This window comes from Anoplopoma fimbria, chromosome 16 (assembly GCF_027596085.1).
Source record: "Anoplopoma fimbria isolate UVic2021 breed Golden Eagle Sablefish chromosome 16, Afim_UVic_2022, whole genome shotgun sequence".
Taxonomy (NCBI): Eukaryota; Metazoa; Chordata; class Actinopteri; order Perciformes; family Anoplopomatidae; genus Anoplopoma; species Anoplopoma fimbria.
Window position 1 is genome coordinate 25,919,245 of NC_072464.1, and position 12,294 is coordinate 25,931,538.

Here is a 12,294-nt window from a genome sequence, read left to right on the forward strand (position 1 = left end):
GAAACTGTAATATCGCTCGCAGGTGCGAATCCAAAACAATAACTTTGTCTTTGTGTTTCATAACGTCAACAGGGAGCCTCTCTACCTGTTGAGGCAATCTTAAGACTTCAACGTGTCGTTGAGGCACAGAGTTTAGTTTCTCCGTTTAACAGGGTATTCGTTCCTCGTGGAACTTTCTCCTGTTTAAACATTTGTTCTTTAGTTTCAGTTAATATTATTGTCATAAATAACAATGCATACATTTCCCATAACCGTTAAATTCGGCTATATACATTATGTACATGTCACAGAAAAGTCGTTCAAAAATCCTAAGTCTTAATTGTCCAATATGGCACATTTTATAACAACGTTAGACTTGAGTCTAGTTTGGCATAAATTAATGTCAAGTTTGGTACAAAAATAGTTCATATTTACAAGAACAGAAATCCAGATCTTTATCACGTAGATTATCGTTGCTAATTCGCTAAATAAAAAGGTTCTGGAAAAGGGAAACGGGGGAATAAATTAACTTTTCTCTTTTTTACATGGACCGAACGTGAACGTTGACTGTTGCAGAGTCGGAGCCGAGCTCGTTGGACAGCCGGAGGGTGTAGGCTCCGGCGTCGCCCTCCTTCACCGCGGAGATCACCAGGGTGGAGAAGTCGGCGGTGTTCTCCACGTGGCACCGCTCGTTCCCGTCGGGGAGGGTCCGACCCGAGCGGACCCACTGGACGGAGGGAGCAGGTTCTCCGGAGAAAACCCCGGCCACGGTCAGGGACTTCCCCGGCTCAACGCTGACATTCTGTGGAAGAGCTTCGATCTTTGGTGGAACGCCTGGTGAGGAGGAGAAGAACGAGGTCAGTGACCGAGGGTTTGTTTTTGTGGAAAAGTACTTGAGCATAATAAATAAATCAAAGAAATAAGCCACAATTTAAGAAGTCAATCATCATCACTGCCCAATCAAAAACAAGTATCTCCAATTTTGTTGCATTTGAATTTTTTTAGATAAACAGAAAAAAAAATCAATAGAAAATTCTATTTCTTCTTCATGTTAAGTTTCTTCTGGCTGCCATCTTTGTTTGGTTGATGAACGGACAATAAAGTTTTATCTCATCCAATCTTGATTTTTATGAAAGCGTCCTATTGGTCGATGGGAACATTTTTAAGTCAAAGTTGATTTTCATTATATATTATGATCAGCACTACCTGTTTCTTTTAAACGTTTTACAAACCTGTATTTTTGGTAAAAACAGTGGCGTATTTTTTGTGACTTGAATGTCACCATCGATGCAAAAGTCCCAAATATCAACTGATGACAACTGTGTCTTGTTTTTAAACGAGCAGGCTCCATCTCATTCATGCTTCCATCTTTACTCACAAAGATGCTCCGATCTTTACTTCCTGTTACCGACAGATTAACACAGCTCACCTCTCTTAACCCCGACTGCGAGGCTCCTCAGCGAGGAGGAGGCCTCCGCATGCGAGTGAGCAGACATTTCCATCATTTGGCTGCTGGAGCTGCTGGAGCTCATGGAAACCATTGACTCAGCCATCATGGTGGACATGCTAGACGCAGACATGCTCTCAAACGAATACTCGGCAGCAGCAGAGCGGGAGCTGCCGCTGTAGCTGCTGGCCTGCATGGAAGCCGCCTCCATAAGAGCCGATGAGCCAGATAAACGTTTCTGCATGCTGGCAGCAGCGTCAGTAGAAGCTCTTTGCTCCACAATAATCATTTTTGTTGGTTCTTCAACATGAGCTGCGAGAATGCAAATGACAAGCATATTTCACATATCGCATATCACAATGTGCACAAGTACAAACAGTAGGTATGCAAACACGGAGTGGAAGCTGGGGTGCTCAAAGCCTTGGCTTTCCTTTGGTTTGAATGTTGAATTAAAGGGTTTCTTTGGTGCAACCCAAGTGCCATTTTTCATCACAGATCTTAGTATCCAGGCCAATTAAACACACTGAGACAGAGTGTTTAATTGTGTTTAGTTAAAATGCAGTGAAACTTACTGATGACGTTGAGGGAGGATGTTGCAGAGCACTGTCCAAACTGATTCTTTGCTTTTATGGTGTATTTCCCACTGTCCGCAACTGTGGCTTCACAAATCTCCAGCGTGTACACAGTCTTGGAGCGGCTCAGTCTAATGTTTGATGTGACTGATATCTGCAAAGAGGGAGAGCATTGTGTTAAGTCTGCAACGCTAACTATTGCTTCATTAACCTTGAAAATGTAGACCACCAATAACTTTCAGGAGAACTCTACTCACCATCACGTTGTCTTTCAACCACTCCACCTCAGGGGAAGGCTCTCCTGCAAGCTCACATGTGAATTTCACATTTTGTCCCTCATTCACATTCTGGGACCTTGGCTGCACCAGGACGTGGGGTCCGTCTGAGCGCTTGGCCGTGACCGCGATGTCAAACTGACAACGGACCAGGCCTCGCCTCGTTTGAGCCTGACATGTCACGATCCCCTGCTCACACTGGCTGACCGACCTGATGGTCAGGGTCTGCTCATCTCCAGACACTCCGTATCTGTACTGGTCCGAGTTGGCCAGTTCCAGCCCATTCAGGATCCACCTGATGTTGGAGGCCCCGGGGATGCTGGCCCTCAGAGTCAGAGACTGTCCCTCTGTCATAGACATCTGGCTGTGGGAGGACTTGACCTCCTCCACAGACGACAGGACCTCTTCATGAACCACTTCCTGTTTCATGACTTCCTCTGACATTTCAGCTTTTGTTTTGCAGCTTTTGGAGCCTAAAACAGAAATGAATGTAAGAGTTTATGATAGGAACAGTTTGAATGCTTTTTGCTGCAGGTTTCTGAGGGATACTTGCTTCCACCAGCAGGTGTTATCTTACCTCGTACAGTGACTGTGCAGGTTGATGACACTAGTCCAGCACTGTTGGTAGCAGTGCACTTGTAAAGCCCGCTATCAGAGACCTCCATGTCATAGATCTCAAGATAAGCTGAGCCATACTCCTCAAAGATTTCATATTTCCCTCCCTGAGACAGAGCCTGTCAATCATAACGATAAGATTCAGTTATTAACCAACGCAAACATTTCCTTTCTTTATACATCCATAAATAATTAACATGAGCTGTAGAACAGTTTAAGTGTTATGATCCGTTACCTGTCCATCCTTTATCCATGAGATTGTTGGTTTGGGCTCTCCGGTCACCTTCACTGAGAGCTTGACGATAGAGTCGGAGGCTGCAGTGACGTCGCTCAACCCGACAGAGAAGGACGGCTTCTTTTCAAAAGTGGGTGATATCACTCTCTTTGGTGACTTGATTGGAGAAGTCGCCAATTCCTTCTGGGATGGAGTTGGGGACTTTGGTGTTGGGGACTTTGGTGTTGGGGACTTTGGTGAGACCGGAGACTTGACTCTCTGAGGTGACTTGATTGGTTCAGGCGACTTGACTCTCTGAGGAGATTTGACCGGTTCAGGGGACCTGACAAGAGGGGACTTGGCCTCTGGGGAGGTGATTCTGGGAGGGGCGACTACTTTCTCCTTGGACTCAGACTTGCGAATGGTCAGACTGAAATGGGCCTCTTGTTTGCCTCCAGCGTTTTCCACCAGCAGAGAGTAGCTGCCTTCATCCGAAGTCTCAACAGCTGAGATCTCGAGGGAGGAGTTGTACTGAGTGGAGACAATGTGGTGACGGAAAGAGGAACCAATAACATCTCCTTCGTGCAGCCAGGCAATAGAAGGCGCTGGTTCGCCATCCACATCACACTCAAACCTGGCGAGGCCTCCCTCCTCCACAGTTAGGGACTGTGGTTTGGTCAGGATCTTGGCAGGAACACCAGGCTTCTCCCTTGGCTTCTCAACAACAGTGGTGGACTCTTTCACAGTTTCAGTCACACTTTCCTTTACTGTTGTTTTAGAGGAGGAGACGTGATAGACATCTGTTCTGGTCATTTCTGGCAGATGGGAGGATGGAGGCTCCTCATCTTTGCGGAATGAAGAGAAGGCAGCATATTCTTCTCCTGCTACATCCAATGTGGCATAGTCAGTAGTCTCTCCTTTGGTGTTCTTGCAGACCACACGGTAGGTGCCGGCATCTTCAGTCACACAGTTGGTGATCTTGAGAGTCAGAACCCCACTGATGTTGGTCATGTGGTATTTGCTAGTTTGATGAATCTCTTTTCCATTGTGGAACCACTTGACCTCAGGCTCTGGTTTGGCCTGGATATTCAGGGTGAACTTTGTGCTGGACCCATAGGGTACACGATGAGATCGCATCCTGATGGTAATACGAGGGGCGTGGTCAAGGCTGAAGGGAGCCTGTGTCACCACCTCAAACGTCCTCTCCACGGATCTTCTCTCTGATCTCAGAGCCTGCTTTCTCTCCTCATACCTGGAAGCAAAGTCAACTTTAGGAAAGGTAATTTCAGTCTTGACAGCCTTTTCGTGGGTAGGAGATCTCGTCATGGGTTCAGGCATTTGGAGCTTCTTGATTGGTTTAGGAACATATTCGGAGGTAAAAGATGACAGGTAATCAGATTCAATGCTCTCAGAGACTGTTGCAACAGTGACAGTCGATTCCTTTTTATAGGTTCGAGTCTTCTCCTCAAACTCCATGCGCTTGAGTTCACTCTTGTAAGCGGACATTCTCTGAGCAGTTGTGTGTGGGCGCAGCAGCTCCTGATCCTCCCTCTCTTCATACACCCTCTGCTTCTGTCTTGGAGGTTTGTATGTGGCTTTGTCATGACGCTGGCGGAGGTCAACAAAACTTGGGCCAGCCTCGTATTTAGATGGAATTCTGTAGGAGTCATATTTGTGGACTTCTTCTCCCTCTTCGTCATCACTGTAGACTTTTCTTGGAGATGAAGGACGCAGGGCAGAAAGCTCAAAGCGAACTGGGCTGAGGCTAGGTGGAGAAGCAGAGTAACCGAGCTCCAGCTCTTCCTCCAGACGAAGCCTCTCCTCCTCAATTCTCTTCATGGACAGGTACTCATTTACAGGCAGCAGTAGCTCCTCATCTGACAGGTCACCCAGAGACCTCCTCCTGATCCTGTGGTAGGCCTCCATTTCTGGGGAAGGAGTGCGATGCCTTGCAGGCCTCACAGTCTCCAAATCATCCTGAGTCATGGACGAGATGCGCCACTTAGGCTTATACTGGTCCTTGATCCTGATGGGCACCTCATAGAACTGATCCCACCTGGAGAGGCGGATTCGCTTCATCCTCTTCTGTTTGATTTTATCCATAGGCTCAGGGAACTCATACTGATCCCTCAGCTTCTTGTACCATTTCATGTCAGAGAGTGGCTGGAAATGTTTTATTTCCACGTCCTCCTCAAGAACAGCCGGGTTAAAGACACGAGGAGGGGGGACGTCGTAGGGCATACGCAGCCTCTTCTCATCTGCCCGCTTCTTCCTCTCCTCTTTTTCTTTCTGTATCTCAGCCTCGGTCTTCTCACCCTTCTTAGTCGTCACAGCCGGTTTGAACATAGTGGCTGCCTCCCTAACAGCTTGTACTGCTGCGGGTGGTAGAGGTATAAAGACAGTGTCAGCCAAAATCTGGGACAGTCTGACCTTTTTGTCCAATTCCTCCTTTCCAGCCAATATTTTCTTCTCCTTTTCACTGGGCTCATATTCCTTCTTTACATGAGCGACACGTTCTACTTTGAGGAAAGCCTGGCAACTGGCAGATCCAGCAGAGTTGGTAGCAGTAACTCTGTACACACCGGAGTCCTCAGGGAGAGTGTCTTTCACATGAAGGATGTAGTAATCCAGACCCTCATGTACAACCTCAATAGATGGTCCAAAGGCTAAAGGCATGCCGTCCTTCTCCCACTTCAGTATGGGACGGCCGGATACTCTGATCTCAAAGCGCACATTCTGGCCCTCCCTGCACTCAACATTTGCGAGCAGGCGTTTGAACATGGGCCTCAGGGTGAGGTCTGCTGGTTTAGGTCGAGGAACAACGGTAAGGCGAGCCTTGCAGCTGTCATCCCCATACCTGTTACGGGCCACAACACTGTACTCTGCATCATCTTCATTCTCAAGTTTGTGGATAATCATCTGGTACAGACCCGTGTCGCTGATGAAGGTGTATTTCTTGTCATCTTGTCCAGGGATGAGCTTCTGTCCAGATTTGTGCCAGATGACACGAGGCTCAGGGTGAACAGTGATGGTTACACTAAAGCGCACATCCTCACCAATGTAGGCCGTACGGTTGACCAGAGGAAGGGTGAACTCCGGTGGCTTCTGAAGCATTCTTGCAGTGTCGACTCTGCGCTTTGTTCTCTTGACCACACGGGTGGTGAAGAAGTCCCGGTAAGATCTAACACCAGTGATGAACAGCTCTGCGTAGGCACTGTCCTCACCATACTCATTCACAATCTTGCATCTGTAAGTGCCATCATCTGCTCTTGTGACCTTTTTGATGGTGATCACAGCCAGGCCATCCTCATACTCAATTTCATATTTGTCACCAGCTTCAAGTTGCCTGACGCCACAGTACCATGTCACTTCAGTAGTGCTATCATAGTTGTCAATGTTGCAGATGAATTTCACACTGTCTCCCTCGTTCACCACTGCATGGCCGATCTGGCCTCCAACAGGACCGTGTTCAAACGGAGCAATCTTCACCTTGGAGACAAAGACACCACGCTGGGTCCTGATGGAGCCCCCGCTGGCCACACGAGCTGCAGAGACAACCGTTTTCCACTCTTTCTTCACCATTGTCTGGTAGTATCTCTTGTGCCTTCCTGTTTGGATCGCTCGGGTGCCGATCTCCTCTGTAGGCCTGGTCAGCCATGGATGTGCCAGAGCCTCAGCAGCAGTCATACGATGCTTACGATCCTTAGTCATTAAGCGGTCGGTAAAGTCTAATGCCTCGACACTGACCTGCTTGAAGGTCTCGTCATCGTAGCTGTAAGCTGCATTTGAGATGTTGTCAATCATCTGTTGGTTGGTTTCAGCTGTGAATGGATTCAGTCCACTGATGAGCACGTAGGCAAGGACACCAACCGACCACATGTCAGTGACAGTGCTAACCATGTCACACTGGTGGATCTCAGGGGCAGCGTACTCTGCAGTGGTATACTGGATCTTGATTTGGTCCCCAGGGGTCAGGTGTCTGGACTGGCCCAACTCAATAATCTTCACATTAGAGCTGGTTCTAGTTGTGTACACAATGTTCTCTGGTCTGATATCAAAGTGTCCATAGCTCTCAGCGTGCAGGAACTCGAGAGCTGAGCAGATCTGCCTGATGTACATGACGATCTCCCGCTCATTGAGCTCAAACTCAGCTGTGTGGAGGCGCTCAAAAATGTCAACGCCAGAGATAAAGTCATAGATCATCACCAGCTCCTCAGGGCTTTCGAAAGACTCGTGGAGGAGGAGGTAGTTGGTATGTTTTGCCAGATTCAATGTTGCAATTTCCTTCTTGACAATTGCTTGATCAGCGCCTCTCACCTTGAAGAATTTAGCCATGTAGGTCTTCTCAGAGCTGATGTGTACACAGCGGTGGACAATGCCAAACTGACCTCTGCCCAATTCCTCTGCAATGGCATATTTGTTGTGCATGTTTTTAGCTTCAGAGTGAGTCTTGCCCTTGGGGACACGTTCAGTATCCTCAACCTCCCTGTCATAGAGCAGAACTCTTGATTTGTCCTCCTTGGTCATGACAGGTCCACTGGTCTCAGATGGAGCACTCTGTCCAAATTTGTTCTCAGCGATGATTCTGAACTGATAGCTGGTACCTCCAAAAAGATTGGTAACGGTGTAGTGGGTGTCACGGGACTGGGCAACACGCTCCCACCTCTCAGCAGTGGTGGGGCACTTCTCAATGATGTAGCTAATAACCCTGCTGCCTCCATCATTTGCTGGGGCCACCCAGTTCAGTGTGACTGAGTCTCTGGAGACGTCACTGGCTTGGACACCACGTGGAGGATCAGGAACGTCAGCTACATCCAGCTCAACGGTCTGCTGGTCAATGCCAAATCTGTTCTTGGCACAGACAATGTAGAAACCAGCATCCTTCTTCTCGACTCCGTTGGTGAACACCAAAGAAGTAAATGATCTTGTGACGATGACCTGGTAGTGGCCATTGCTGTCAATGAGATCTTGTCCCTTCTGCCATGTGATGACAGGATCTGGTTTTCCACAGAAAGGAATCTTGATGTTGACCACCTCACCACGCAGGGCAGGGATGGCTTCCTTATCCTTCAGGTTCTTTGGAAGATTAATCTTGGCAGGGACTGGAAATGAGAAATATTGATTAAGTTAGATGTAAGGTTTTAGTTATATTTCAAAATCAGTTTAATATGTTTGAATTGGTTAATAGTCAGTGTTAGAAAACAATGATCTAGTTAGAAAACATCTGTGAGCTTACTTTCCACATCCAGAGAGACTGTAGCACAGATGGAGCCTCCCTGATTGGTGGCTCTGATCTGGTACACAGTGGAGTCTTCCTCATCAGCCTCGCTGATAACCAGCTGATGGTAACCTCCCTTGAATTCCTGTATCTTGATCTTTTTGCCATCAGAGTGGATCTCCTTTCCTCGTCTGAACCATTTAATCACAGGCTTGGGCTGCCCTGTGATCTTGCAGACAAGAGTAGCATTGCTCTTGTACTTGACGCTCATGTTCCTCAGCTCTTCCTTGAAAGCAGGAGCACGAACCTCAACGGCTGTGGCTGGAACAATGGGTGACGTCTCCTCGCTATAGTCACTCTGTCCCCCCAGGTTCTCGCACTTCACACGGAAGATGCACTCGACGCCCTCGGTCAGACGCTTGACGGAGAACACCGTCTGTTTGATCTCGTCCGTAGTCACCGCAGTCCATTCGCTCCATTCCTTCTTGTCCTTCTTGTGCTTCTTCTCAAGGCAATAGCTCTTGATCTTGGAGCCGCCATCGCTGAGTGGAGGCTTCCAGGAAACAACGCAGGAGTCCTTGGTGACTCCAGAAACGACTGGCGACAGAGGTGGTGATGGTTTCTCTGTGGACCAGAATATATAAATCAGAAACCATTGTCAGAACTTTTGCATTATACATAGGTATCCCTTTACATGTAGATTGATACAGTGTATTAAAGTTATATGCTTACATTGTAAGTCATGAATTTATGAAGTAATTTAAAACATTTATTGGATATTGGATTAAACTTACCCAGTTGGCTCTTGATAAGGATAGGGGATGTGAGTTCTAGTGGCTCACTGTTACCATAGCGATTCTGAGCGTAAACACGGAAGAAGTATCCGGCGCTCTCAATGAGGTTTGGCACACGGCAGGATATGCCATTGATGGATGAAGACACCAGTTCCCACTCGCTGCCCTCCTTGTCCTCACGTTTCTCCACAATGTAGTTGGTAATCATGCAGCCTCCGTCGTCATGGGGAGCCTTCCAGCTGATGATGACGGAGTTCTTTAGGAGAGCATCCAGCACAATTGGACCCTGAGGCATGTCGGGTTTGTCTGGAAACAGTATAGATAAAAATTATAAATCTAACACCGCTGCCTTAAGAAATCCATGCTTTGGTGCACTCACTGCAATAAATTCACATGAACATACCGTAAATCTCGACATTGAATGCGGTGTCAGCCCTGCCAAAGTGGTTGTGCAGTCTGATCCTGTATTTGCCTCCATGAATTCTTCGCTGCACGTTCTTGATCACCAGATGTGTGTAGTGCTCAGTGGTCTCAATGCTGATGTCCTCTGTGTTCTCCAGGGTCTTTGGACCATGCAGCCACATGATCTTTGGCTCAGGACGGCCAATGTAGACGGCATGGATGCGCAGAGTGGATCCCAGACCAGCATAATAGGTTCCCTTCAGCGGGTAATCAGGGTGGAAGGATGCAGCAGCCTCCAACACCAGAACGCCTGTGGTCTCGGCTTCTCCGGCATCGTTGATGCCCTTGCAGGTGTACTCTCCCTCGTCCTCCTGCTGATCCGTCATAATAGACAGCGAGTGGTTGCGGCCGTCAGAGCTCATCTCGTACTTGCGAGACTCAACAATCTCCTTGCCGGCATGGTACCACTTGAGATCAGGGACAGGTCTGCCAATAATCTGGCACTTCATGATAGCAGGCTGGCCAAGCTTTGCAGTTACTTCATCCATTTCCTTTCTCAGGCCTGGTTTAGTTTCAACTGTACATACAAAACAAAAATGATTATTTAGGAAAAGTGATATATTTAGTAATGTCTCACAGTAAAGGTCACTCTAGAAAAGCAAATTGGGTAAATGCTTACAAATAATGTTCAAACATTATATTACAGTGTACTCACCACTCAGTTTGGTCTTGATGCATGTGGCAGTTCTACGAGGTCTACTCATTCCCCTCTCGTTCTCAGCAAACACTCTGAACTCATACTCTGTTGCCTCAGCAAGTCCAGGCATGGTAAACTCCTTTTCCTTCAGTCTCTGCTTGTTGGACTTCTTCCAGGTGCTCTCAATGGACTTCCTGTACTCCACCCAGTAGCCCAAGACCTCCTTTCCACCATCGCACTCTGGAGCTTGCCAGCGGATAGTGATGAAATTCTTTGTAACGTTCACTGTGTCGATCTCGCCCGGTTGACTTGGCTTGTCTGGAATGAAATAAAAAAAAAAAATAACTTAATTCATTTTGTGACTTACTGACACCAACATTAACCACTGTGCCTCTTTATTCTGGTGTTGTTGTTTGAAAAACCTACTGAGAGAGAGCATATGTTCCAACCAACTATTGGAGGTTGAAAAAATTCCATCAACTATGGTGATTATGATGCTATTAATTACCAGTAAGTGGAGACTCACCAAATGGATCCTTGCATGTGACTGGCTCAGACACAGGACCAGCCTTGCTCTCGCCGATGTCGTTGACAGCAACAATGCGGAACTGGTAGTCTGCATCAGGAGTGAGTCCTGGCAGAGTGAACATGGTGGAGGTGATCTTGGTCTGGTGTCGGGACCACGTTTCAGCAGACACCAGCTTGTACTCAATAAAGTAGCCAGTGATGGTAGAACCACCATCATCCTTTGGTCTGGACCAGGCCAATGCCACAGAGCTCTTGGTGACATCCATGATTTCTGGTGGGGTGCTTGAAGGCTCAGGGGCACCTGGATTGAAAAATGCAGTTTTTTTTTGAGTACTTACTAAATAGTCTCATACTGTTCAAAGACACTTAAGACTGAAGAATACTTACAGATAGGAGTATTGGGTACCAGGGGCAGCTCCGACTTAAGAGAGGAGCTGATACCGAAGGAGTTTTCAGCCGTGACCTTGAAGTGGTACTCTGTTCCCTCCTTCAGGCCCTTGACAACCAGCTGAGTGTCGGTCACTCTAGAGTCCACAGTGTACCAGGCATTTCTGGCTGCCTCGCGTCTTTCTACGATGTAACCCAGGATCTCTGAGCCACCGTCGTCTGTGGCCGTCTTCCAGGACACCTTGACAGAGTTGGCCTGAATCTCTTCAAAGACCATTGGTCCCTCCGGAGCACTTGGGCGGCCGATGACCTTCACCTTAATTTGGGCCTTCTTCCTGCCAACCCTATTCTCCAGCAGGAGGTCGTACACTCCAGAGTCACTCCTTTCGGCTCCCTTGATCACTAGCTCACTGGCGTCCTCCGTGGAGACAATCATGGCCTTGGTGGAGACTGCACCGCTGTCCTTGGACCACTTGCAGGTTGGATGAGGTTTGCCCTTGATGGGCAGAGAGAGTCTAACCACACCTCCATGGCGTACCACGTACACTGTTTTGTATTTCAGCTCAAGGTCATAGTCAGGAGGTTCTGGAGGACAATGATAGTAATAACAATCAGCCTAATTTTACATTAAGTTTTAAACAAATACAAGTAACAGCCGGTAGTTATGTTGTTATGCTGTGTCCTTACCAAGCATCTCAGTCACAGACACAGTTCCAGGCACTTCAGCAGGCTCTCCCGAGCCGCCGGCATTGCAGGCCATCACACGGAATTTGAACTCTTCTCCTTGTGGCATCTGGGTCAGTGTGTACTCGCAGATTAAAGATGGTGTGGTGTTGCACTTGATCCAAGGCATGGTGCCCACCTTCTGCATCTCGATCAGGTAACCATCCACCCTTGCATCTCCCTCATCATCGGGAGGACTCCAAGCCAGCGACACGGAGGATTTGGTGGTATCGGTGATCCTCGGGTTCTGAGGACAGCCAGGTGGATCTGAGCGGGGAAGAGAAGCATGTCAGTATGTTTACATGCTGTTGCAAAATATATGATGAGCCTGTGCTGGCTCTTTTCGGACTTTTGGTTCCACCGCACTGTAACCATGAATTCAGTCTTATCTAAAAAAATATAAATTACATTTATAAATATAGCAATGCTTTCTTTGAAACGCT

At 47.7% G+C, this 12,294-nt stretch overlaps 1 protein-coding gene across 1 annotated transcript in view; it reads right to left on the reverse strand.

The window, feature by feature from the left end:
- Positions 1–520: 520 nt before the first annotated feature.
- ttn.1 (titin, tandem duplicate 1) overlaps positions 521–12,294 on the reverse strand; it is a 125,690-nt gene continuing 113,916 nt past the window's right edge. The window contains exons 170-182 of the mRNA XM_054614808.1: positions 11,816–12,118; positions 11,129–11,713; positions 10,740–11,042; positions 10,232–10,531; positions 9,518–10,093; positions 9,115–9,420; positions 8,339–8,944; positions 3,124–8,204; positions 2,851–3,007; positions 2,256–2,746; positions 1,999–2,152; positions 1,409–1,738; positions 521–813 (exon numbers count right to left, since the gene is read on the reverse strand). Coding sequence (XP_054470783.1) covers positions 521–813; positions 1,409–1,738; positions 1,999–2,152; positions 2,256–2,746; positions 2,851–3,007; positions 3,124–8,204; positions 8,339–8,944; positions 9,115–9,420; positions 9,518–10,093; positions 10,232–10,531; positions 10,740–11,042; positions 11,129–11,713; positions 11,816–12,118 — 9,485 coding nt within the window. The remainder of the gene's footprint in view (positions 814–1,408; positions 1,739–1,998; positions 2,153–2,255; positions 2,747–2,850; positions 3,008–3,123; positions 8,205–8,338; positions 8,945–9,114; positions 9,421–9,517; positions 10,094–10,231; positions 10,532–10,739; positions 11,043–11,128; positions 11,714–11,815; positions 12,119–12,294) is intronic.